Source organism: Sparus aurata, chromosome 1, assembly GCF_900880675.1.
Source record: "Sparus aurata chromosome 1, fSpaAur1.1, whole genome shotgun sequence".
Classification (NCBI taxonomy): Eukaryota; Metazoa; Chordata; class Actinopteri; order Spariformes; family Sparidae; genus Sparus; species Sparus aurata.
The window spans coordinates 35,686,909-35,714,469 of NC_044187.1; the positions used below are offsets into that span (position 1 = coordinate 35,686,909).

At 40.3% G+C, this 27,561-nt stretch overlaps 1 protein-coding gene across 1 annotated transcript in view; it reads right to left on the bottom strand.

The window, feature by feature from the left end:
- sorcs3a (sortilin related VPS10 domain containing receptor 3a) overlaps window positions 1-27,561 on the bottom strand; it is a 265,841-nt gene that overhangs the window by 67,932 nt on the left and 170,348 nt on the right. Inside the window, exons 5-10 of the mRNA XM_030429062.1 lie at window positions 17,748-17,821; window positions 16,504-16,568; window positions 15,753-15,871; window positions 11,979-12,068; window positions 11,367-11,546; window positions 2,450-2,596 (exon numbers count right to left, since the gene is read on the bottom strand). Of these exons, the coding sequence (XP_030284922.1) occupies window positions 2,450-2,596; window positions 11,367-11,546; window positions 11,979-12,068; window positions 15,753-15,871; window positions 16,504-16,568; window positions 17,748-17,821 (675 nt within the window). The remainder of the gene's footprint in view (window positions 1-2,449; window positions 2,597-11,366; window positions 11,547-11,978; window positions 12,069-15,752; window positions 15,872-16,503; window positions 16,569-17,747; window positions 17,822-27,561) is intronic.

Here is a 27,561-nt window from a genome sequence, read left to right on the forward strand (position 1 = left end):
TCTGTCTCTCCATGACTATCCCTTCACCTCCCTGCAGACTTGTCTCCCCTCTGTTTGTGGACTGTGACATTGGCGGTGGGGGGTTGGGGTTGAAGTTTGAGATTATCAATATGGAAAATGATCATGTCAGAACAAAATTGCAGAACGAAAATGAAACCCGTGAAAAATCAAGCCAGATTCATTAGTCTACCAAAGAGAGCCGACTGTGCCTTGATAAGTTTTGCTAATTGCATTTAATCTGTCATTAATACAAAGAGCGAAGGAATTTGCATTAAAGTATGAAGCCAAGTCTCCAGGGCATGCACACAACAGAAGACAATTACATTTGTTCACAGAGCAGAGAGAAAAAAAAACATGTCTGCTTTCATCTCCGCAGCAGACAGCGTGTCACTGGTGTAAGGACATCATGGGCAGTGGGAGTGAACAGGGTAATCAAAAGGAATCTACGGCGGTAATTAAAATGTCACATGAATGCACAATCACAGGGAACCTGTAAGCTACACCACACGGCTCAGAAATCACCTCTTAAACAGCTTGAAGTCCCCCTAATGTCTTCAACATGATTCTTCCTAACAGTCATCCTGTTAGTTTTAGTTGCAGGGAGGCTGTCTAATGAGGAATGAGACACGTCAACACATAAAGTCTATCCGGTGCTGCCACTGCCGCACCTCATCTTCCAATTAACCTTATATTTTAAGCACAATATGCAAATTCCAGTGTTGAATATTGAAGAAACAGCTAAATTAAACACTAATATGAGATTAAGCCACAGTATTGCTGTAACTGGCAAAAGTAAACTATTATATAATTTATTAATGTATCATTATTATATATTTTATTAGGTTGTTTATCAGCTTGTTCCTGCTGTCCAACTTTGCAAAGGTGGGTTATTGCACTGCCGATTCACTTTCTTAAAAGGCATCCTAAGGCAACCATAAATTGCATTTTTGCAAGTTGTAACCACTGTAATTAATGGTTAATAAATTATTTGGTAAGTCTTCTAAGATCAGACATGATACATTTTTCATTTGCTGTGACAAATGAAGTGGACAATGTTTATAGGAGGATTTTGTCTGTATGCCCTGTGATTTCCAGAAGACAAGAAGAAGGCCTCTGATGGATCTGAAGAGTTAGCACTGTGCTTGTGGCTGAAAGCTTGCATGTTTAGAATTCCAAACAGGTGGAATAGGTCTGGGTGGAGAAAAGAGCAGCATTTGTCCTGTTCTCATTTCTATCACTGAGGCGCCCTTGATCAGAAGACCCTCAATCAGAATCAGAATCAGAATCAGAATTAGAATTCCTTCAGTAGTCCCGCACACGGGGAAATTTGTGCATCAAAGCTGACAAAGGACAGTAATATTACATAAAACAATAATAATAGTAATAAATAAACACTATTAAAAGGTAATACATAGAAATATATATACACATTTAAACAGTGTAATTATAAAATAGTGTGGAGGTGTATTGTTATTAATAAATAACAGATTAGACTGGATTTACTGGGCAGCCTCCAGGAGTGTGTAACTGCACCTGTGTAAGAGTCAACAAGAGACTTCAACAACCACTTGACCAGTTATGTCGCCGACTGCTAAAACCACTATTTAGTTACTGACGGGTATCAGTACACTACTCATAGACAGGGCTCCATATGAACCTTTTCTCACTACCATCCCAGAAAAACAACTTTAACCTGTTAGATTGTCACGCTAGACTGCAGTTTATTGTTTAACATCTCGTGTCTCTGTAGGAACAGAAACTCTCATTCCTGCTGTGTGTGTTTAGCTGTTAGCTCATTTAGCTCCATTAACTGTAAGCTTTTAGCTCATACCTATTAGATTCATTAGCCAAACACACCACAGGACTTGGCTGCTAACAGCGTAATTCTAGCTGTCCTCCTGCTTATTTGTTGTTCACAATGTAGCATTATCAGTGAAAAAAAAAAAAATGGGTGTCGTCCTGAGTAGGCAGCCAATGATGGTTACTAGCACTGTGGAAAGAGAGTTAGGCCTACACATAGTAACAGCATATAAGACAGGGTCTATTGTTGTCAGCTCAGTTCATTTAGGTTAGAGGGCATGCTACTTCATGCACGTTTCTTTATGAACATGTTTGAATATGAAGGGAGTTAAAACTTGACTTGCTACTTGGTTTATTTTATTAGTTTTTAAATTGATCTGAATATTTTGTCAGGAAAAAAGCTTTAAAAACAAACGATAGAAAAAAAATGGAAAGAAATATGTTCCTTTTTTTTAATAGCTTGAAAGTGTAAGGCATTCTTTAAGCACAAATAAGGCCATTAGCAATGACATATAAAAAGTGCCATTTTTTAGCCAAACATTTTATTCTGAATGACATGGTCTCACGTCGCCTTACATGGCATACATGCATCTCTTCCTAAACATAAGCCAACAAGGCTTTAGAGCTAAATTAATATACAGTATCTCACCAGTATGCAGTGGATGTCGTTTCCATCCATGTCAGCAGCAGGAGCCTGCAGGAGCCTCCAGTCCCGGCCTTTATTGTAGGTGATGTAAGTCTTGACCTGGTTGTCTTGCCTCATGTTAGCAATCAACATGCCTTTAATTCCTGCCACCTGATTGGACACAGACACATAAACATGTTGGATCTCAACTTTACCCTATTGCAAACCAGCAGAGAACATTTGATATTCATCCCTCGCAGTTAACTGTTTAGTTTTCTGTTGCAGATGAAGAGCATACCCAGTACTCTCATCAGGGAAGGGCATTTTGTGCACCGAGACGGCACTCTTCACAACACAGTTAAATGTAAATGGTGTGCTTATCCTTTCTAGCTGTGCCTGACAGTCTGACAGACACCATCAGCAGAGTCGGCTGCATTTTCTTATACGGTGCTAAGTGCTATCTATAATTATATCCTTACACGTCTCAGGAATCCAGACAGCACAACATGATGACCGTTGAGAAGTGACACCTTGTCTGTTCTCGCACAATCGACCTGAATCTGCCCCACGCACACAGACACACGCAAACATTTAAAAAAACACACTCATACAGACACAAATGTCTCTTCCCAAATCCTCTCTGCTAGCTGTCTCTCAGGGATTAGACATATCCCTCAACTAAACCAAAACATGATGTGCAATGGAAGGGACAGAGGCCCTCCAAATGGTTGCCACAGTAAGGGACTCCAGTTGAATGTGTTTCCCTCCCCGAAGGGCCTTGTCTGTGTAAGTGGCACTAATAGGCAGTGCATCTGACATCGTCATAGAAACATAGCGCTCGGGATGGATGCAGCTAATGAGGGTCCTCCGTCCCTGTCCAACCCAGCCTGTCAATCACTGCAGTCATTTTTTGTTGCCTCCGCCTCCTCCATCACCTGCACACAGAAAACACACACACCTGCATGCAAACAAGAACCATGCGTCCCCAGCAGCCTACATTCCTCACCCGCACCACCCACACTCTACTCTCTTGAAGACGAAATGAAGGATGCAGACATACATCTCTTTTCTGTTGCAGCATTTAAACGAATCCTGAGGCATTCTGGGAAATCTGCTTATTTGCCATATTTTAAAGCATGTTACGAGTAGCAATGAAAAAAAGGAATAGGGCATGGAGATTGTGCTGCGGCATCTGTTCAAAGACATCAAGCACACAGCTGGTTTCTTATTATCTATGCTGACATTAGCATGCAAGATTATGAATGGCAAGTGAAAAAATGTCAAGTTACAGTTGCTTTGTCCAACAAAAAGAATTGTAACAGCACAGAGAAATGATCAAGCAAATAAAAAAAGGGGCTTTGCGTCATATTTAACAATACAGAGAGAGAATAACAAATGGGAATATTTGAAAATGTGTGTCATATGTGAATGTTTCCATCAGAGAAGGCGAGGGCATCCCAGGGCCTGCTGAAGTCCTATCATACAATAGAGAAACCTCAAATAACACAAACAGTGGATGACTTGGTCAGCATTTACTGCACATGGAACCTCTACATGACCCAATGTTTGCATTTCGGACAAATTCTAATCAGTGCATTGTCTCTAAAACAAAGTCCTGTGCAGTTAATAATTATAACTATGGAACTGCAACTTATGATTATATTCAGTTCAATTGATCCTTCAGTTGTCAAACAAAAAGTCCAGGACCAACACTCCTTTATCCAAAGATAATGATGATCAACATAAAAAAAAACAGATTTAAGGAGTAGAAACCAGAGACTGTTTTTGTTTTCAAAGCATTCATTTGGAGTCGTGTTGGTGTCTACTACTGCTACTAAACTGTGTCATTACATCATGTACATTTTTCAGAGTGTCACCCGCGCAAAAAGACTTGTTTCACTGTCGGAATTAGAGTCTTTCCATCCAATAAGCTATGGAAAGTCAAGAAGAGTCGCATGATTAAATGGTCTTTTCCCTATTCAAGTTAGCCGGGCACTAAACCGGAAGTTAGCCAGCTCGGCAGGTGAAAGTCTCTTGTGCGCACACTCTGTGGCCTGTGTGACATATTCCTACAAGGAATGTCAACCTTTTTTTGCTTCAAAACGCCAATGAGCAGCTTTCATGGAATGAACAAGGCTCCACCTCTAAGGCTGTGTCCACATGTATAGAATGTCCTCGATCTCTACCTGATGAATAAAAGTCCAACATTATCTTCCTTTTAGTATCCTGTCTTGGTCTCAATCACATTCAAAAGGGAATATCTGATTCTTAAAAGTGCGGAGGTAACTGTGCATTCCAATTCTGCTAGCTCCCTTCAAGCATTATCTAAAAAATGCATCAGAGGACTGCACGGGACAACTGTAGGAGACCTGGCCTTGTGGCTATGTAGCGGGAGGTAAGGAGACAGTGACCAGAGAGACTGACAGCCTGACCACTCTGTGTGCAGGAACAGCCAGTTGTCAAAACTAACCAGCCATGAGCAGCTGCTGTCTGACTCTACGGAGTCTGACTCTCCGTAACCGGACTGGAAATAGGGAGTCTGCTGGAGCTCTGTCATTCAGCAGAAGAACATTCATGGCCCTTTGTAAAAGTTTCTGTGTGGTACCTGGGTCATAGCTGAACATGCAGCTTAGAGAGGCTGAGAGGCTCCCCGATGTGTGAATGTCTATGAGGGAGTGTCAGTATGTAGCTGTGCTTCATGGGGATCATCAATAAGAAGAAAAAAAATCAGTCCAGTAGTTCCTCTACAGCCGTGAAAAAATACAAAGAGTAGAGTGTTAGCAAAAAATAGCCCAACCTCTTTGTTTTGTTGTTTGTTTTAGTTCACTGTGATAGTATTAGGGGTTCTCTGACATGTGAGTAATGATGTAGTTAGGTATGATTAGTGTTGACAATGATGTTCACAGTACTCAGCCACTGAGCCTGATTTTCAGCAGCTTGCTAACTGAGGAGCTTTATAAGCACAGAAACCCAGCCGACCCAAAGAAAGAGTGACCAACAGTGCCAGTGACAGATTGTTGTTCAGCCACTTACCAAGTACCACAAAACCTTTAAAAAGAGCCACTGTGGGAGCAACACACTCCTGTGGCCGCTACCGTTAGCACAACAGCCCCTAGAGCTGTGGCAACAACAGCCCTCCTCGACAGGTTAATATTAGCAAAGCAACCCAGAGTAACTGTCACATGGGGTAGCTTTTGTGGACTGAGGTACGTTTGTGACGACTGTTTACATGATTATGGCATTTGGGCATTTAACCAAGCATTTTGTTTATGTATCTATTAGTCTAAAATGCTCAGAGAGCTTGTTGAAAATAGCAAACTAGCCACTAATACATCTACAAACTGGCTATTGAGAGCTGTGGGGCAAATTGAAAACTGACAAGCATACTCACTCATATCACATCTAAAGCGTACACATGCTCACAAATAAACATGTGCTGCCAACCGTTAAAGTAGGCCTGTTAAATAGGCTACTGTCTTATAGTGTAGTGAAGTATAGTGAATCCTCCACGCCACTTACTCTGGAAATGGCGCCATTTGAAAAGGAAAACAGCAGTCTTGCAAACACGATATTCCAGCCAAGAGTCCTTATAATAGTACTTCGTCAAAACGTAAAAATTATCGTTTTGTTTTCCCAATATTTTTTGTAGCATATTCAGAAAAAAAAGTTGACAGCTTGGGACTGCAGTGTTTTTCTCCAACATCATCATTACCAAATAACGGCCCCTGTGGCAGCTGCTGGTATAAAGTCAAGCAATGGCCTCGGTGGTGGCTCTGCTGTGGAGTTGACTAACGACCCCTGCGGAGGTTTAGAGTTAACCAATGGCCTCAGCGGTGGCTTTGAGACTGTTGTTGGCCTTTGCGCTGGCTCTGCTGTGGAATCCAGAGCTGCTCCCAACAAATGCAAACACATTATGTTGGATACTGGGTGGAATGCTCAGGCGGCTATTATCAGAACATTTGGGTTTGACTTGAGTTTTTTAGATATCGCCAAATATCTATAGGTGCTCATTGTAGAACGGGTTGATAGTTAGCTAGCAAGGGTCACCCTGGCTCCCCAGAAGGGAAGGCAAAGTCACCTAATGCTAGCCCTCAGTGAGGCAAACATCCACAAATGGAACACATTTATCATATAACATAGTTATTAGGCACTAATATTTCCCTATTGAAAAGATTGTCAAAGGTTATCACCACCTCTCACAGTCTGGTTTGACAATCTTTCAGATCAGGTTATTTATCTTCTGATTGGGCTGTTAATCTAATTAGTAGAATTTAGGGTTCATCTTAAAGCAGCTGCTAAGCTAAATTACCCACAAAGAAACTTAAAAGATCTACAGAGCTGGGGTTGACCACAGAGTTGGAGGCATGAGGAATGGTCATTACAATCGATCCCTTTTATATAAGAGATAGTAATCTGATCCATTGTTAATATTAAACATATTGATTTATTCTGTTTTTCACAGAGTGAAATCCACCGTGAATTTACTTTAAAAACCAAGAAAGCTTTGATATACTGTAGATCTAAACAGTCACCTCGTTAAAATCTTCACTGACAACTCAACCCCTAACCACCATCTGAAAGCACTCTGCTCGCTGCTGTTGTGGCAGTGAGCAGGCATATATTAAGGTCCTCATAATGAGCTGTGGTTAATTGGTAATAAGGCCCTTTAAGTCCTTATAACAGGCTTAATGACATTAATAAGCCTATATGACTATTAAAAATAGCACCATAAACATGTTTTTTTGTTATATTGTAAGACTTAAACAGTTTTTCAGTTTAAATAAAGTGCATTAACCTTACATAGGCATTGTTTTCACTTGAAATCTGGTAACTGCAAAACCATGATTAACCGTTAATGAATACATAATCAACTGTGTATAAATCTTATTGAAGATTAGAAAAGGCATATAAAGAGGTTCAGCAATGACATAACAGGTAAATACTGTGAGTTAAACTCAAGAAAGGTGTTTGGAATATTAAAAACAATCATAAGAAACTTTTATGAATGTTCTTAGGCAGTTATAAACTGTTACCAATGTTCTTAGAAGTACTTATGGTTGCCTTATAATCACATATTAACCGTGTTTATTATGGTTAATATGTAATTATAAGGCACGCGTTATTATTAACATCATTAACAATTGTACGTATAGTCCTATAAATATCAAAAAGCATCTTATAAAGACGTACAAGGGTGTTATAACTTACTTAGAGAGAGGTGGATATTCATGATCTTTTTTTGTGAACTTAATGATCACACGGGACAATAAAGCTCATGATAAAACATGGCTGCCAAAATGATTATATGCCAATATGAAAACACTTCTGTTTAGTGAAGATTGAACATCTTTATTGAACAGCTGGGAGTCACCAGTGATTTAATGCGAAGCAATTAAGTATTCTGTAATATATTATATGGCTCCTTTGTTGGATCTCAGCTTTGTGGGTTTAAACTTGCTGGCAGGAAAAACATGATGGGCAACATCACCATGAGTATTTGTATTATTCTGACAATCTAATACTCTCCACTGACATCAATCCACTTCATGTCTTCAATCAATCATTCCGTGCTGTTATGGCAAGGTGTGAGCGAGATTAATGAGTTTTGATGCGTCGAACCCAAGCCAATCAGAGTGGTAATTGTCAGAGAGCCACCTGCTGAACCACCTCTTAGATTGAGGGGAAATATAGCGGGCGATATTGAGCCCTGATGTCGACAGAGAATTAGTTTGCACAACAAAAGCTCATAATTACTGAAATCGCCCTGATCCAGTCTGATTGACAATAAAATAATCTGTCTAATTTGGAAAATAATTGTGCAATTTTCTGTGTGGAAGTAGGATAATTGATTTCAGGCTGGATGATACAAAAAGAAAAACACAAAAAAACAGAGGCCCTCTGGGAAGAAGAAAAAAAACAAAAACACTTTCATATACTTTGCTGTCTCCCTTCTGCAGCTGCATCTTCTCTCTGGAACATTAGGTCTGTGAAGTGCAGTTTGTCAGGGTCTAACAACAGTAAATGGGATGAGTCCACAGCATACATCTTCCCTTTGTTTAATTGCTCTGATTTATCACAGACAGCAGTGTATCATCTATCTCTTGTTCTGATCAAGAACGGACTTGTGACCGTGTGACAAATGTAATTAAAACGCCATCTCATGCTGCATGGCAGAATGCCTTAAGTATAGCTGCACAGTAATAGAAGCCGCACACACTCACACCCAGAGACACACATACACCGCATACCGTGCAGGGAAAGTAATGGCATTGTTAATTACCACACCACTGCCACTGCTGCTGGCCAATATCTCACTTCCTTCACTCTCTCAGTCACACCTGCCAGTGTAGGAGTGATAAACTGGGTGCAACAGGGAGTGGAGAAGAAGGGAATTCTTCTTTCCTGCTATGAATGCTAATGCAAACACATACAGTAGCTAGCCAGTGAGCTAACAAGGTCATTACAAGTCCAGAGGTGCATGGCAGTGAGCCCCATTAAGCGTGTTTCTTCATACTGTATATGTCTGCTGTCAGGAAGATGGACGACCACAGCCTGTAATGCAAAACCATCCATATAAGACAAGTAACTGTGACCAGACTACTACAGCCAGGCTGTGTATGTGTGATGAAAGCAAACAATACAAACAAATGGCTATAGCCATTACTATGTGACTGAGCTGCACTGGTTGATATTTTTTTGTTATGTTATATATGAGTAGATCAAATGACTACAGATGTTTCTCCTTTCAGGTGATGCCATTGTTGCAGCATTAAAGGGGATTTTTATTTTATCCAGCTGATTTTGCATTAGCTGCGGTGCACACAGTGACAATAACCTGGTGGCTCATGTGAGCAGTCCAGACTACAGAATTTGAAATAAAAGTCTGTATCTACAGAGGGTCACATGGTAGAAAAAAAAAATTGGTGTAAATCCAGGCTCTTAAATTCACAACCCCTGCGCCCAGATTTTGCCATCTCCTCATTGATCAAAGCAGCACACCTACTGACAGTCATATCTTTCTACATGGAGTTTGCCTTTGATAGTGATCAATAAACTATAAAGATGATGTCAACTCCATTTGATATAAGTATATGAGCCAAACGCTCTATTTAACTGGACCCAGTGTCACTGCGGAAACGCAGCAGCAAACAGGTCATACAGGAGAATCATCTGTATGTGTGATGTGTTATCATCTGACCCTGCATTGTGTTTTAGCATCATTCAACTCAGTGTTTTGGATTCCAGGCCGCAACTTTTCTGTTTCAGTTTACTCTCGTCAAACAAATTTCCAGCTGTGAAAGGTTAGGGTTAGGCCAGTATAAACACTTTTAAACTGATTTAATATGGGGCTGCAGAAATTTGAACACTAGGCGTCGCGTTTGATGTTTCCTAGTGAAACATAATGAAATAAAATAAGACCGAGGACTTGTATGAGAAAAGATGGCAGGAGCTACATTTCAAGTGTATATGGGAACCTTGCAAGTTAATGAGTTTTTCACAACACGCTGCTGCAGGGCTTGATTGGTTGAGGACCTGCCAGATTAGGACTGGCACCTATTTGTTAGGATCCGGCACATTGTCACTATCAAATAAGTTTTGTAATATGTTGAATGTTATCTTTCATGTTCTTTTATTTCATACTTAAGTTTCTTAAAAATCACTTGCATGCCTATTTTGGAGGCATTTCAAATCGGATTTTGAAAAGAGACAGAGGGAGCATGTCACACAGTGACGCCTGGAGCGTAATTAAAGCTGTGTGTTTAGTGCATGAAACACAAGCTGAACTGGCATGTGGTTCATGCTTTTCAGTGTCGAAACATTCTGAATACTATAAACCCCACAAGTTAGTGGGTGTCTGTGCTGTAAAATGATTACATGAGTAGGTTAGTTGTAGATGTTTGTAGAACCTTAGGCCCTAATTTCCTTTCTTCTATTGTAGCAGTCCACAGACTGGGATGGCAAGTCTATAGGGAGGTGAAGGGATAGACAAGGAAAGACAGAGAAAAAGAGGGGTAGAGCGTACGTGCAAACAGTAATGTCAGAGCTTAATCTGAATCTAGGATCTCCCAAATTGGAACTGGCAACTATTTGATAGGCGCCAGCAAGTCCTTTGTCACTATCAAATAAATATTGTTTAATATTTAATGTTATCTATCTTGCCCTTCTTTTATTTCCCACGGAAGTGTCTCAAAGTTGTTGTCTGTTTTGCCGGCATTTTAATTCTGATTTTACGCTGAGAGGAAGCAGTCCTGTCACGCAGTGACACCAAAGCACTATTAAAGCTCTGAGTGTTGTGCATGAAACGTGAGCTAAGCTGTCATGTGATTGATGCTTTTCAGTGTCTCAATTCTTTGGCATATTATCACTGTAAACCTCACAAGTAAGCAATTGTAGCAGTCCACAAACAGTGAGGACGAGTTGACAGTGGGGTGAAGGGACAGTCAAGGAGAGACAGAGAAGTCAGTCAGCATAAAGTCAAACAAGTGTAACCTTGTGCACAGGACATGACTGGCAAAACCTAAGTCTATACCCAACCCTAGTGTGAGGTTGTAATATTTGTTCAAGGGATTTATGCTGCAGGGTTTTTAGAAGCCGGAAAATCCAGCAGCAGCAGCAGCAGCAGCAGCAAAAGGATTGTTGGGTCACAGCCGGGTTTCAAATAACAACCTTATTGATACACCCATCTGAGTGACTGTAGGGTCATTTTGTGTAACAGGACCATACTTTAAAAACCTAAATATATAATGTTTAACCACAAGCTTTACCAAAAATGTTTTGCTCCGTTGTGTGTTGGTAGACACATGTCTCTGTACTTTGTAGCGGTTCTCTGTAGTGAGAAAGCGAGTCCCTGGATCCTCCCTCCTAACTTTGAATCAGTCAATGAAAACCTAACTGTACTGTATGTGTCCCTCCAGGGAAAGCATTTTCATCAAGTGCCTACCTCATAGAGGTCCAGCATCTGGTTCCCTCCAATGCCCCTAGTGGTCTTGACATTTTCCATGGCCAAGGTGAAGTAGATTCCTCTAGTGTCGGACAAGTAGAGGTTATAGGTGTCGTTCTGGTTCCATTCCTGCACCGCCGCAAATACCTGTTTCTCATCAGTACTGACAATGTGTAAATCCTATCAGGGAGCAGGGAGAGATTAAGAGGAGTTATGACCAGAGGCGGAGAAGTGACGGATTAGAACATGCTGACCCCATGGGACTGGTCATAAGATCAATGCTGTGTTGTGAATATAAATGGTAGAGAAACATACTGTAAAATGAAGCTCACTCAGGGCAAGCCCCTGAGTGAGCCACCACTGTTAGAAATATAACTTGAAAAAGGACAGTGTGCCAGCTTTAAAGGGGAAATAAACTGAAATGTGTGACTTACAACAAGCTGTATTACGCTACAGGCATGTCAACCCCTTCTTTCACAGTTCACAGCATCACATTTAAAAGCGTTTAGGAATGGGAAAACTTAATTAAGTCTATAATTAACTGATTCTGTGACATTCTCAAATTAAAACAGATTTTTATGATTCATGCATGTAAACAGTGAAAACACTTACCTTAGGCAGGGAATATTTGGGAAGTTTGGTTTGTATAAATGACTCCCTCTTGTAGGAAACATAATAAGTGGCTCGTCCAGATGTAGGAACCTACAATACATGAAGTACAATCAATTGTATATATTCAATATATCATACACTGTTCCATTATTTTACCTGGAGCTTTGGTTTTATTCTAAGGCCCTGGCACACCAAGCTAAACCACTGGCCAATATGGGAGCCTCAGTGGCTCTAGTTTTTGTAGCGTATAGGCTGCTGTATTGTAACGACGGCTTATGTATCTGCAGTCCTGAGCCTTCTGGTTTCCTATTTTGAATGAGCAACACAGTCTACTTCTACCTTTAGGTATGGAGAATTACTTTCTCTCAGTCAGGAGCGGAACATACAAGCTAGTTGGCCGTCAGCTGGAGTCTTTGCCGTGTGTTCAAGTGCACTTTTTGGCTGATAAAAATGCAACTTGAGAAGCTGTATAACACTCAGCTTCCGTCGCCACCTGTTCTTTGATGGCATTTAGCTGTATCTGAACCCTCAGCATTTTTAGCAACATTTCAGTTCTCTTTCAGTTGCACTCTTTCTCTCAGAACTGCTGCGATGGAGCTCTGCTGCTCCACAAATGCAGCAGACACCTTGGATCATGGCCTCATGTTTAACCTCTTTACTGACACCATATCATGTTTTCTCTGATCATTTATGTGTCACATCAATCTCTCTCTCTCTCTCTCTCTCTCTCTCTTCTCTCTCTCTCTGTCTCTCTCTCTCTCTCCGTCCTGCTGGCTTTCAAGGAACTGCTGGATACACCGGGTATTTCTTTCTTTTTGTTTTACTTGTGGCCATTTATAGCGATCTCCTGGCTTGCATTCAGAAGATGCCGCCCTATCTAGGTGTCGATGCACTCAGTGGTTTCAAAGTGGACTTTGGTAAATATCTTGTAGGACAATCAATAGTCTCATTATTCTTTGTCAAGATAAATCTTTAAGTTGCCTAACTGAGCTTCATCTGCCATTGAGAGGGGGGAGAAAGTTGTCAGTAATGGTCTGCACCCCAAGCTGTTGGTTGTTAGCCTATGCAGCAAGAAAACACAGGGTCGGCGGGTGTTGGAGAACTGTCAGCCTCAAGGCCGCAGAAGCCAAGCACTTTACACACACATAGAGACACAAAGAGTTAAGTGAGACTGCAGCTCCATAACACAATTTTCACTCTTATCAACACTGACATGGAATTCATTAGAGGAAAACCTTCAAATCAAACTTCTGGCTCTCCACTGAAGAGAAGTGATATTGGTATTAATGTTGTATGACAGGACTGATTCTTTTGCTGATCTTGTAAGTGCTCCGAATGGCTCAGAGGACGGAAAACAAGCTCTGGGAGGAGATGTAGTGGGCTAGCACTGCAGAGCAGTCCCACATGCAATTGAGTGAAGGAGCAGGAGATCGATGGATGGGTAACCAGAGGCGGTTTGAACTTTAAGAGGAATTGGTGTGATTGATTTTTTTTTTTTTCCTCCAATCCCTTTCAGGATCTTTCGTCTGTGACGTATACGTGTTAAAACGTGGAGGTGCTTGAATTGAGTAGGAGGTTTAGTTGAGTGCTTGTGAGTTTACTTGAAAGACTTAGGAGAGGTCAAACAGGATGGAAGGTTCGGTGCAGAACAACTCTATTTCTTTTTGCAATGTGCTGCCAAGGCTAGTACGGCTTCCAGAGAAAGGTCTTGTCTGTAGGTAGGTCAGGTATGTAAGAAGCTGAGAAATCCTTCTTCTCTATTGAATAAAACATTTAGTGGGATCAAAAAGCTGGAAGAGCATGGTTACAACTACTACTACAAATGTTACAACTGGAAATAACAGGCAGATTTTGTAACCATTACTGTTGGTATATCCTATGATATACTATCCCAAATATATTATTGAAAATGTCATTTACAAGCACATTTAGTGTAGTAGAGTGATTCAGGGTAACAGGGTTTCTGCAAGCTGACTTCAGACTTGAAAAAAAAGGGAAGGTTTTTGGAGGACATGGGTCATCTAGTCTCATGAGCAAGTGAGTGCTGAATAAGTCAAAGAGCAGCAAGTTCTGGAAATAGTGAAGCTTATCTGAAGACTGTTGGAGTTCACAGGGCCAGCAGTTGCACACTCTAGCTTGTGTTGGTTATATAGCCACCTTGGAGGAAGATATACTTAGAAAAGGGGAAGGAGAAAAACATAACCAGATACTCCCCCCCCCCCCCCCAAACACAGGTCATGAAATCAAAAAGTGGTGTTATTGTGGACTGGCCATGTGACTACACTGACTTTAACTTTTGAATTTTAATTGTATGAAACCGCATTCACACAGTGTCAAAGAGAATAATATTCACACTGCAGAGGAAATGAAAATTCAACCGATAAATTGCATAAATTGAATTGAGGACATTAACATTTCTGATTTTTCTGTCGCACAAATCATGTTTAATATGACACCGGGCAGTAGCTAGGATGAATAATGACACTAGTGTTGCCTAAAAAACACAAATGGTTAGTTGAGGTAGGACCAAAAGGATTTTGACATGTTTTCTGTGTGCTTTCATTAAGTTGAAAATGTAAAAATGTCTCATGTAGAACAAAACCTACTAACAAAACCCCCAACCATCAAGTCAGAGCAGCCATTGGCAGCTGGTGCTGCAAATCAATGATGGCAGACCAGTAAATAATGAAATGAAATGTGGGACATTTTTCAGGTGAACAGAAACATATTTAACTGCTTCCCTTTTGTTTAGGTTGGACTAAAAATAGACTCAAAATACAAAATCATGACACAAGTCATGATAAATAACAGAATACTTAATGAATCCACACCTACAACAGCTAAGCTAGCTATAATAGCTCACCATTAAATACGATACATTTTCACATTGATAATATCTAGCCTTAAATAGTCCATGTACAAGGCAGAAATCAAGGTGTGGGAATTCTTCATTTCTAAGATGCATCACAATGCAGACGTGAAGGTCTCTGCATTTACGTAGTTGCAGAACACCATCAGAAGTTTGCGGGCTACACAAGATTATAGATTACTCAATTGTTGATTTTCTGACCTCTGCTGGACGATAAACTTGTGAAGTGAAATTGCAACGTCACACTCTTGCACTGAATTGCAGATACCATTACACTAAGGTCAGCAGCGAGTGATAGATGAATGCACCCATTATGTAGAAGGTGGCTACATAGCTACACTTCAGACTGTATTAACTAACTTGGAAGCACAAACTGGACAGGATGCACAGTGTTTTTAAAATCTGCCTCACAACGATTACATACAGTAACACAGTTATACAACGCAATTGAGGAACCACATTAGCGGTTTTCCCCCTGAGCTAATGACAGAATGACTGCTGTCCAGCTCTATAGAGGTGTGTGCAGCAGAGTCATGTTTGTGATGTTAGCCACATTCAGGAAGTGCCCTGTTTTAGAGCTGCCATGTAAAAACTATATTGTTGTTGATTACAGTGCAGGTGTAATGAACTGCAGACTTATTTATTTTTTTGTTTTCAAATGTTATTTACCACAGACAGTGGTATTGAAATGATGTTTTTTAAATCCAAGGGGAGGTGGTATTTATCTGACTGCTTGTGTTAATTGATAAAAGTAGCCACGTAGCATTATAGAGAAAGCTGAGGATGGGATACATTGTGATGTTTTGAGAATCGATGACAGGTGAATGTAATCAGTTCAAATCATGAGGCTGGTACAGATTCATGCCTCTACATAGTAAGCTGGGCTGACTGAATGAGAGTCGTACCTGTATGAATATATAGTCATCTTGCACCACCAAAGAGCTGATGTCGATGTATCCAGGGAATGGATAGTTCCTGTTCGCTTCTGTGCACATCTGAGCTTTGCATGTGACATACTGCACATCTGTCGCAGAGGAAGACACACCAAATGCATGACAGGTTCATAACTGCTAATTTTAGTATACTTCTTCTAGAATAATAAGTAACTTGTTGCTTTTCTGTGACAAGCAACAAATCCAGGGCATCTTTGAATGGTAGCTGCTTTTTTACAATTATAACCTACAGATAGTTAGTAGCTTTCAAAAGACAGTCTTTATACTTGAAATGTGTATGGTTCTGCTCCACATGTCTATGCAGTCTGACATTTTCTCCGACTAATTTGCATCTCTTCTATTCCTAACATGTGTAGAAACCGCAAACAAGCATCTCCGCCTGTCAATCATACCACAGCTCTATGGGAAAAAAAGGAATGCTTATAACTCAGAGTAGTGCTACTTTGACATCACAGGCAGGCATAAACAATTTCACCTATGTCACCTATGGAACGCCCTGGTGGTACTTCCATTCGGAGTTATAGAGCTGACATTCAGCGAGTGAAAGGAAGAAGAAGAAAGGCCACAATAATCAAGAATCGTGCACTGGGTTTATTGGCGGGGCGAGCCGGGGCTGTTTCCCCGGGGATGTCTTCATTTCTCTAGAAGGAATTCTTCTTCATGAATCCCCTTTGATGTTTATGTGTGTGCAGGAGACACTCACTTCCATCTGGTGTATGAGCCTCCATGTGGACCAGATCTGGGTCCTTGTCTAGGCCGGAGACAGACCTTGGAGAGAATGACAGACAGTGGAAGAATACATTATCTGAATGGCAATGAATATAAAGGAATGGAAATGGAAAAAAGAAGAAATAGAGCAAAGGAATTCTGCTCCAGTTAGACCAGCGGTGTTAAGCTAGTAAGGAATATACAGGAGTTTCCCCATATTCTAGATGCCACAGCCATAGCAACTCTGAGCAGACTTACAAATACAGTCTAATCAGTGATTGCATGTTGCAGGGTCACCACGCTGTCTGACTGTGAGTATATCTCTGGGTAAAATCGTGCTTTCTTGCTCATTTCACTGCTGTGGATTAGACCGGATGGACGCAGCTTTCCCATTGCTGCGACATTTCATATCCCTTGGAGGCTGATGAAGCCATTGTCTAAATGCAGCCAACTGGAGGGATGCCTAGCCATTGCTAGAGGCCCATCCAGTGTTTAGATGTCCTTGAAGGGACTTTGGCGGTAAAGGGCAAAGCCATGCGATGGATTGTGAACGTTATTTAGGATTATACCACAATGGCACGGAAGCGGCTCCAGATTTATGCAAGTTACAATGGATTTAGCCAACGGCAAACCCGGGCACACCCCGGTCACCTCAGCGAGGGGGTGAGGAGCGATGAGCTGGAATAGATCCGGGCCTACGTTTCTGATGAGTGTGCACTTTCAGACATAGTAGTTACACTGCAGGGGGAGTGAGCGTCAGACGTGAACGGATAAGAAGTGACAGGGACGTCCCGGATCCATTATTAGTCATAGCCCCTCATACTGTACGTAAGCCTCTGCATCAGCATCTGTAAAAAAAGGAAAAAAAAAAAACAGCCCCCCTCTCCTCTGCCACTGATGTAAAATAGTAATTGAATTACTTATGTGCAATGTGCCTGATATGAGCGGGGTGCGTGTGAGGGATGAAGTGCAATGCGACATGTCCTCGGATGCTGAATGCAAAGCGCGTCGCGAAAGGAGATTAATCTCTGCCTGATTGTATCAAGCGGTGCAAAATGTGCAGAATTTCAGCAGCACCACCAGTCAGTCACACACCTTGTTCCAAGCCATCAATATCACTTGCTCAGTCGCACAGAACACAAGCAACAGTTTCTGCATTCCTGAGTAAACAAAACTTTGGAGAAGAGGACTGGAGCAGAATAAGAAAAGAAAGCAGAGACGTGGAAAAGGATGACTCACCAGTAGAATCTGTTTGGCGTGACATGTTCATGGATGAGCTGCCATTTTCTCCCAAAGTCCACAGAGCTGTACAACTGTGGGGATATCAGAGAAGACACAAATATCCTTGTTAGCAAGAGGAAAGCATGTTTCTGCAGTGCAGCTTCTAATTAGACTGGCTGATTTTAAAATTGCAAGCGAGTGTAAGACATGGCTGGATAATTCTAAGGTGGAGGTTCGTCTGCGGCTATAACGCATTATCGGCAGAGCTAGGCTGACACGGCGCTGAATGGCTATTATCATTACCAACTGGCCATTTAAGCTAACGTATTGTCAGAGACATAGGCATCTCTATTCCACTCCCCCCTTACAATTTAGAGCTATAGGTTTTGGAAAAAAAACACTTTATGGAAATAACACATTAAAACTGAAATAGATATGACCAATTTTAGCTTCATCGGCAGGTAATTCAGTTTGATTCAGTAGGGTTTAGTCTGCCGTGGTGTGAAAAACAAATGTTGAAAGATGAAGCTGGTTCCTGAGCGCCCAATAAAAAACAACAGCCCTACACAATGAGTGCACATGAATCCAAGGAGTAACGTATAGCTCAGTTGACATGAAGGCGGAACAGTTTGTAGCCAGCGGCACAATTCACTAGCAATGTACTGATTACATTTTCTGGTGCGCTGGTGAACAATTAATAACCCAGGAGCATTTCCCAACACTGTACTGATTCGATTGATGTTGCTCACACGTGCTCCTTTATACCTCAGTGTCCGTGCATTGTTATTTCCTCGCAGCGCAGTGAGTTGGTGGCCCCAGATGAGCTCTGTGTTAATGTTCCTACTTGTTGCCTTTTATCACAGCAAATCTGACACTCACTCTGATAAAAGGATGCACATTTGTCAGCCACCGCAAATTAATTTGTCAGCTTCGCGGGGAAAAATCTATCTATGTCTGCAGGAGTGTTTTCCATTTAAAAATGACATTACCCCTACTGACATTGGGCCTCATTCATGAACCGTTCTTACGAACAAATTTGTTCTTAAGTCCCACTTACGAAGATTTTACGAAGATTGTGGCATTCATGAATTTTTTCTTATCTAGGATTTTTTCTTAGGCAAGAACAAATCCTACGAACACTCAGGAGTGCTCTTACGCACATTTCAGTGCCGAAATGTTGGCATGGTTGTGTTTTCTTCTCTTGTGTAGCTCAATAAAATGCAATATTACAGTGATTCTGATACAATTCTGTCATATTTATTCATTTATTTATTTATTTCATATTTTTGGTCATTTACAAAGAATTTAAATTCTAAAATAAATTAAATGTGCCAATGATTTAAGATAAATCAAGTAAATTGGAAACATGCCATCAATTAGTAACCCCACCCCCACCCTATTTATACATGGCATTTCTCCATCCAAGGCCCGCAAAACAATGGCATATATATTGCTCCTGCGGCTTTCATCAATGTAAGAACACAGCTACGAACAATTCTGAGGCTTACGAACGAGTTGGTGAATCTGACGTAGGGTTTTCTTAAGGAACCTCTTAAGAACAACTTAAGAAAGAATCTAAGAAGATTCTTAAGAAGATATTGGTGAATGAGGCCCATTGTGCCCTACACTGGCATATGTTAGTGATAGTCTGCTTTTAATTTGAAATTGGTGATATTCTTTTGGACTTCACATGTCAAACTGATGATCACATAATTATCATTCCACCATTTAATCAGCACGTGAAGGCCGTGTGTGTGTTTGGATTGCTTGACAATGATCAGAAAATGATAAGCAATGGGAGATAACAACTGCATCTAGTGTCCTGTGTGTGGTTAAGGTGGATCTAATGTTAGCTGTGATCAAAAATGTTTCTAACCTTTATGGAGTTGAAAACAGTATAATATATAGTCCCTATAGGCGTGTGTTCTACAAAATATTTGATTTCCGATTCTTCCAACTTCTTTGTGTGGATGTAACTGCGCGGCAGGCAGGGTCCATCATCACTTCGGACAGTGACATATGATGCCAGTGGGCAGGCCGAGCCTCTCCTCTCTCCATTCATCAGTTCAATGACATCTTAAATTTTAAAGCTTCTGAGCTGTCACAAAGTAAGCTTCATAGTTTCCCACTCACTACGATAAATCAAAAGTGCGGCCAGCCAGCTGCCACGCCACCGATGGAGCCGGTGACAGCTGAGGGTGCCGACAAAGGACAGCAGCTCAAATGGTGATTGAGGAAATACAGAGCAGTGCATGTTACTTAAATGCTTCCATTCACACAGATTGAAGGTTTAGAAAAGCTTTGGGTTGCTCTGACTCGTGCATCAGGTTGTGGGTAATGTTGGACATTCTGCTGAAGGTGCTGTGAATTGCAAAAGTAGTTTGTAGAGGCTGAGCAGATATTTTTATATAGGGGGGGGAACAATGCCAGTGTTCCTTCTGTTAATGGAAGTTATGAAAAAAAAATATCATTAATCATTAATCATTAATCATTAATTTTCACTGACAACATTTTTTCCACAACAAGAACAAGAAAAAAAGGTCAACTTTTAAGAGGTTGTTATAATATTTGTTAAATGAAACCTGAAAATGTAAATAACAAGGAAACGTATTACAATTTTCATTAACAGGTAAAAACTGAAAGATCACACGAAATAATGAAAACTGACAGTTTTTTTAAAGGAGTCCATATCAGTGACTCATATGCATCTGCATAATTATGTGTAACACACTCCAGATAATTACATGTAACACTGATGCTAAATATGTCTTCTTCAGAGGATTTAGCTTGGACCCCCTGGTGGCTTAGATGCTAACCACAAACTGCAAAAGTTTTTGTTTGAGAGTGACTTTTGTTAGATCTGTTTCCCCTCCATTGTAAACTAATGTTAACATGACATTATTACCAATGAGTTGACAGTAATGTATGCTGGCATGTAGGCATATTGAGCAGGTTTTGTTTCAGTACTGTTAGCTTGGGGTTATGTAAGGATATTGGATTTCAGTATATTTGTATAGGGAATATATCTTAAGGTTTATGTATTGGTCTACATTTGTTTTTCCTCTTGTAGCCTTAATTTGTGCTTTACAGGAAAAACATCTACACAGGGAAGTGCGGTAAATCAAACACAGATGGAACCTAAATGAGAAATGAATTGATTCAAACTCTGTTCTCTCACAAGGGAGCTTACACATCAACCATTGAAAGACGGATTTCATGAAGCCTTTTCATGTTTTTTTATTTATTTATTTTTTCTTCTTATCTCAGAGGTGTTTGGGAAATGCTTGTGGGAAATGTACATTATTGCATTTGCTGTGGCTATCCAACTACTCAAAGCCTGGTTTAAGTGCACTTTTGCTCAAGATGAAATATGAATCAGAATAAAAGATAAATGACTGCTCTGCAGAGGCTGTGTACCCTTGAAATCAATTAGAAAAGAGTCTGGTCTGGTTGTAGAGGGGGTGCAGAAACATGTCCCCTGCGAACAGATTGACATGGGCTTTCAATGTTCCAGAAAAAGCTCATACTGCTTTCCCACACCAGAAAAACTGACCCTGATGCGAGTGTTTCTGTTGCAAACAAGCTACATGTTAGCTGTGAGTCTAATGTATCATGTACCAAACCTACTGACAAACCGGTTAAGTTAATAGTCATGCTTTCCCTAACTCTCACTTCAAACTGTGAAAACGCCTGTCGTGCAAAAGATGGTTAAAGTAAGGGAGAGAAAAAAACCATCATTCTGACCGCAGTTGATAAAATGTGGTGGATATTGTGCAATTAGTAACAGGCAGCCTATGCAGGACTGTTCCCTCATTATGTCGACCCATTATCTGATGCACCATGCTCCTCCTGCCAGTTCCTGTAGAGATTCTGATCAGTCCTGTCCGCAACAATTTTCACTGACAATGTCATCTAAATGTAATTTCAATTATTATCATTGTCTTTATGTGCCAGCCAAAGAAAGAGCTACATTCATTCAGAAAATGATGGAAGACTTGCCACAAAATGGCAACTCTGACATTGGTCATAATATGCTTACAAATGTGATGTTACTTCCTCTCGTTAAGTGCTAACATAGTTTCTGCATCAACTGAGAATGACGTATACCTCAGTGATTCATTGGTTAGGCAAATAAATAAACAAATAAATAACCAACCTCCACTCCCAAAAAGAAATTGTCGAAGATGAACAGGGTGTCCAACTGATTAATGGAGACAAACGAAATCACACAGTCAAAGTATCAGGCAATGTGAATCAAGCTATACGATTTAAAAGAAATGTATAGGCCCTAACTGGTCTAATGAGAGACAGCCAGGAAGTGAGGGAAATTGTTTGTATATCTATTCAGAGGTATGCACTGTAAGTAAGGCTATTTGTCCCAAACATTCATAGGTTCATGCATCCAGTCATAAAATACTTCCAACTGTCACACTATGGCCAGCATAAAATATGTCAGTGGCTCAGAATATAACAATTCTGATCCAAACTCTGATCCAGTTAGTGGAATTATTGTGTCTCAAAGCTGTTTTCCAACTGCCATTAAACAACAAAAGCAGAAGAAGAAGAAGACACAACAAAGCAAGAAGAAGAAACATTGACTGAAGTCGAATTCCACTGTTCTTGAACCTATAACAAGGAAAAGTGCGATGGAACAGTCATCCAATTTGCAGTTTATAATTTAAAAACTCCACAAAGCCAGACTTCACCAACATAAACAGCATGACCTCAGCAGTATGAAATGTGCTGTAACAACTTTGTAGTCCCTTTTTCCCATTCCCACTTAATTGATTTATGCTTGATAGAAGTCTTTGAGAGCACGAGGTACGAGTCTATTCCTTCCGAATCTTTTTAAGTGTGCAAATCTGCTAAATCAGATGCTGTGGTTGCTTCTGTTCAAAGACTTGCCATAAAAAAAAAAACATCTTATAAACATACCATATAAACAGGGGATACATTTACAGTCATAGTCAAATGTTTAAATACACTTAACAAATATGATTTCTATAACTCTCATTTTTTTTGTGATGGAATGAGGAAACACATACTACTTTGTCACAAAAGATATTCATGACGTTGTGACCAAATCTGCTGGGTCAAAAATATACATACAGCAACTTGAACAATCAATTTTGGTGAATAGTTGTGTGAATAAAAAATTCTTTAATGGCCAGTGACCTGTCTTTGCCCATTTTTAATAGGGCTTGTTTGTTTAATAAGGCCACAAACCTTGCAATGGGAGAGTCTAAGGAGCTCAACATTGATCTGAGAGAGCACATTATCGATTTGAACAAGTAGAGGAAGTCACTTGGGGCCATTTCAAAGCAGTTACAGGTCCCCAGAGCAACTGTACAACCAACTGTTTGTGTTTTCCTCATGATCGTGGCAGTGACACAACTATGCCATGCACTTTATACTTACAAACATTCACCTGCTGCTGAGAGAAACTGGTCAGGGTGGTCTAGAGTCAACCAAAAACAACCAAGAAGCAAGTCTGCAATGAATTAGAAGCTGCCAGAAGACAGGTGTCAGAGTCCACAGGCAAGCGTGTTTTGCATCAACATGAGCTGAGAGGCTGCTGTGCAAGAAGAAAAGCCTTGCTCCAGATGCAACATCTTTAAGCTCGACTGAAGTTTGCTGCTGATGACATTGAAAAAGAGAAAACGATGTGGTCAAAAAACTGAGTTGTTTGGCCATAAATGAGCAGCAATGAGTACATATTATATAATAATATAACTCCAAGAACACCATACTGACTGTCAAGCATGGTGGAGGCATTATTCTGTGGGGCTGTTTTGCTGCCAGTGGATCAGGAAAACCTAAAATCATCAGCCAGAAGATTGGATCTTGGGTGCAGGTGGTGTGTGTGTGTCGACAGGACAATGATCCAAAACATTCAGCGAATGTGGTAAAAGAATGGTTATATCAGGCTAGAACTGAGATTTTGGAATGACTTTAACCCCATTAAGAACATGTGGACAATGCTGAAGAGACAAGTTTGTGTCAAGAAGCCAACACATTTAGTTGAACTTCACTGATTCTGTCAAGAGGAGTGGTTAAAAATTCAGCCAAAGGCCTTCCAGAAGCTTGTGGGTTGCTGTCAAATGCACCTACTCTAGGTGAAAATGGCCAAGATACATTTTACCAATAACTGTCTATATATTATTGACCCAGCAGATTTGGTCACATTTTCAGAAGGGTTTTTTATTGTGGCAAAGTAGTACGTGTCCACTATTTCCATCACAGAATGGTGATGATAAACATTTTCAATACAAGTGTAAGTAAACCTTTGACTGTGACTGTACATTTAACGTTTGGAATATGGACTTGGTATCTATCGACTTCCAACTTGCAAATGATTGAAGCATGACTATACAATGTTCCGAGTTCAAATTTGCTTTAAAATCAGCTCTGAGGGAAAATGTTGGAGTTCGAGCGGTGTATCGAGGGAGGGCAGTGTGTCTGCATTGTTCGACAGTTGTATGGAAACATGTTGGACATGCTGCTGCATATAAGACAGCCTCGACTAGATGTGTCAATCACCAGAGTGAGGAAAGTCTAATTTCTCCCTGCTGTTTTTAAGCAGCCTCTGGACGCAAAGCAGACAGGGCAAAAGACGTTACCGAAGGAACTTGCGTCTACATAATAATTGCTACGCGGAGCTAACTGTAAGTTGCACTATTCTCTGTCAAATATAGATGAAGAGAAGCTAGCCCTATGTATTTGGGATCTTTTTATTGCTTGTTTCTCGCTGTAACAAACTCGTATTGAACCATTACCTGTATACAGATGAACCATGACTTCTATGTACTCTTACACGCTTCCTATCAGACCAAGCTTTAGTTCTCAATCTCACAATGTTTTGTTCCCAAGATCATGATAATGCTGAAGCCCTCTGGCCTCGTTTACAGTGAGCAAAATGAGTCAAAAGGACATGTTGAAAAAATGAAAATGTTGAAAATGAAACAGGCAAGAAATACACTCAAAGGAAATTCTTCTCACAGAGAGACATTTTCTACCATCTCCCTCCGCTTCAAAATGTGGGTCCTATTTCATCATGGCTTTCTCCCTGATGTTGGGATAATGTGTATAAACTTGAATAACATATTTTCTGTGACACACTGCAGTAATAAAAAGCAAGGCAAAGATTTTCTTCCTTTTTCCATTTCCACAGTTCCTTCTGCAGCATTGCAGCAGCAACATTCTGCTACCCAGAAGAGCTTTGTGCATTAACATCAAAGCACAAACAGCTTCACCAACACATTAAAGTTCTGATAAAAAGAGTCAAGACTTGGGAGTTATGGAAATGATAACTGCCGCATTATAGGCCCCTGTGTCCCACACAATTACTATAAGTCACTTTTATAACTCCTAATTAAGTCTCCTATAAATTCCTGATGCATCTACGTACAGTGCTCTAAATCAAACAGCTTCTGTTGGCATCGCCCTGGCATATCCCATATGGGAGGGAAGAGGAGGACTGGTTTTATAACCCACGATTTATGGAGCCTGCAAAGTACACAGCAGTAGGGATGCTCCTATGGAGGGAGGTATAGGAAAGGGTGATGCAAATAAACTGTCTGGGTTCTTCTGAGTGAGGGGCCATCAGGATCCTGGAGAGTAGTGTTCTCATTGCTTGCCACTGTATCTATATATCAAGAGATAGTTTTTCTAATTTTTATTAATATATTAATTTATTTTTTGTTTTTACCACAGTGCAATAATGGGCATCAGAAGTAGAGCTGAACCAATTACTCAACTAAATGGTCAATCAACAACAAACTAATAAAGTTTGGTAATTTAGGTAATAAAGTTTAAGTAATTTGATTAATCTTTCAGTCATTCCCTTGTGAGGACTTGCTTCTTTTCTTTGTTTTACCCAACACGTCCCCTTACCTGGCTGACTGAATAGGTCAATTGTCAGTGATTGGAATACTACATACATGACGTAACTTTGCAATGTTAAAAAGTCAGAACAACACACCACTGACTTTTGGACATGAACAGCGGTCCTGTCCTGGGTTTGGTTTGCCCAATCATTTGTCCATCTGCAGGTTGACTTTGTTGCATTTTATACTGCTCCCTCCGACTTCCTTCTTTGCAGCCATAATAAATACAATGGCTACTAGAGGTTGCCACCTAACAAGAAATGTAAATATGGGTCATAATAAAATGATGGTGGGCTGGTTTAGTCTGTATAGTATCTGTGTAACTGAACATCTCAAGGATTGTTTGCTGAGCAGAATACTACATTTGAAGATGACACCTTGGATTGGAATTATTATTAGGCATTATTCTTGGCATTTTACAGACGAGACAATTCATTATTTTATCAGGAAAACAAACAGCCGCCTAATATGTAATTAAAATGATTATTAGTTGTACTTATTGTAAGTTGCTTTGGACAAAAGTGTCTGCTAAATACCCTAAATGTAAATTTAAATGTGAATGTTGAAGACCTAATTGTAGGTCAAAATAAAGAAAAAGGGCAAAAATTCTCAGCAGCCTAAAGGTTTTGTTCCATTGTTTGCTCAGTTGAATATTCCATCAATACAGCTGATGTTTGATGATTGGTTCAGGGATCAGATGAGTTCAGACAGCAAAGTCACCACAGCTGTCTTATATGCTCAATTCAAGGTTTACTTACATTTTTTTTCTGAAGTTTTATCAACTGTTTCTTAGGGCCCTGACACACCAGGCCATGGTTCAGATGTCGACAAAGGTTAAGGCTGTCAGTGAGGGTCTGATGTAGTCTTCCACCACCTGGTCATGTGGAGAGTTATTTATTCTGATGCAGGCGAGCTAATTGGTTGTCGGATGTAGTCTTTTTGATGTGTATAAGTACCATTTGGCTGAGAGACAGGTGATGTGAGACAATGCAACATTTACCGTGTGGTAAATCTTGGCCCTTACAGTTATCAATTTATTTTCATAAATTGAATAAGATGGACGTTATGTATTCTATATAATGGAGAAAATTTTGTCTGATCATAGATCCAAGAGCCTTTGAAAGATGAAATCCCCTATGTGAAATGACAGTGCATCAATGGAATTATTATGCTTGTAACACAATTATGGACCTCACATTGTCAAGCTATTAAACTGACTGCCATTAAGGCCATTACTTCTCCAGCTAATCACAAATGGTCCACATCTGCTCATGACCTTTCATCACATAATATATGCAGATAAATATACAGAGCCATTTTTTTTTTATCTTGGGTACATTGTTCTTCACTCAGAAAGAAACACATTGAGGCTTTAATAATAAGACCTGTCATTAGACACGCAAACAAATATGTATATATTAGGGCTGTCAAACGATAAATTTTTTGTAATCGCGATTAATCACAGTTTGTCCATAGTTAACTAGCGATTAATCGCAAATTAATCGCAATTTTTTTGGCTTAATACTTTTAACAACATAAGAAAGGGTTAGGGTTAGGCAAATATGCTTGCTTTATGAAAATGTTTATTCAACGCTTCAAATCATGCAGGAAAATAAAAGGCTCAAAAAATATCCCCTTACCCTAAATGGGATCAAAACATGGTGATGTCTGCTATTGGCGAGGGGGGCGTGGTAGGCTCTCTGCATCTGCCATGTGTTTGGCTTGCAAATGATATATGAGACTCGACGTACTTCAATGGTAACTCATTTCATGTCGACAGTACGTGCAGATAACTTGTGTCCTATCGACCGAACCATCTGGCAGTGTTTTGAAAGTGAATTTGCCGTTCATAAGTCCTTTCTCCATTTACTTTCACTTTCGCTTTTCAGTCCACCGCGTTTTTCCCGAACCGCCAACCCTGCTTCTACTTCTTCTGATTCCCTTTC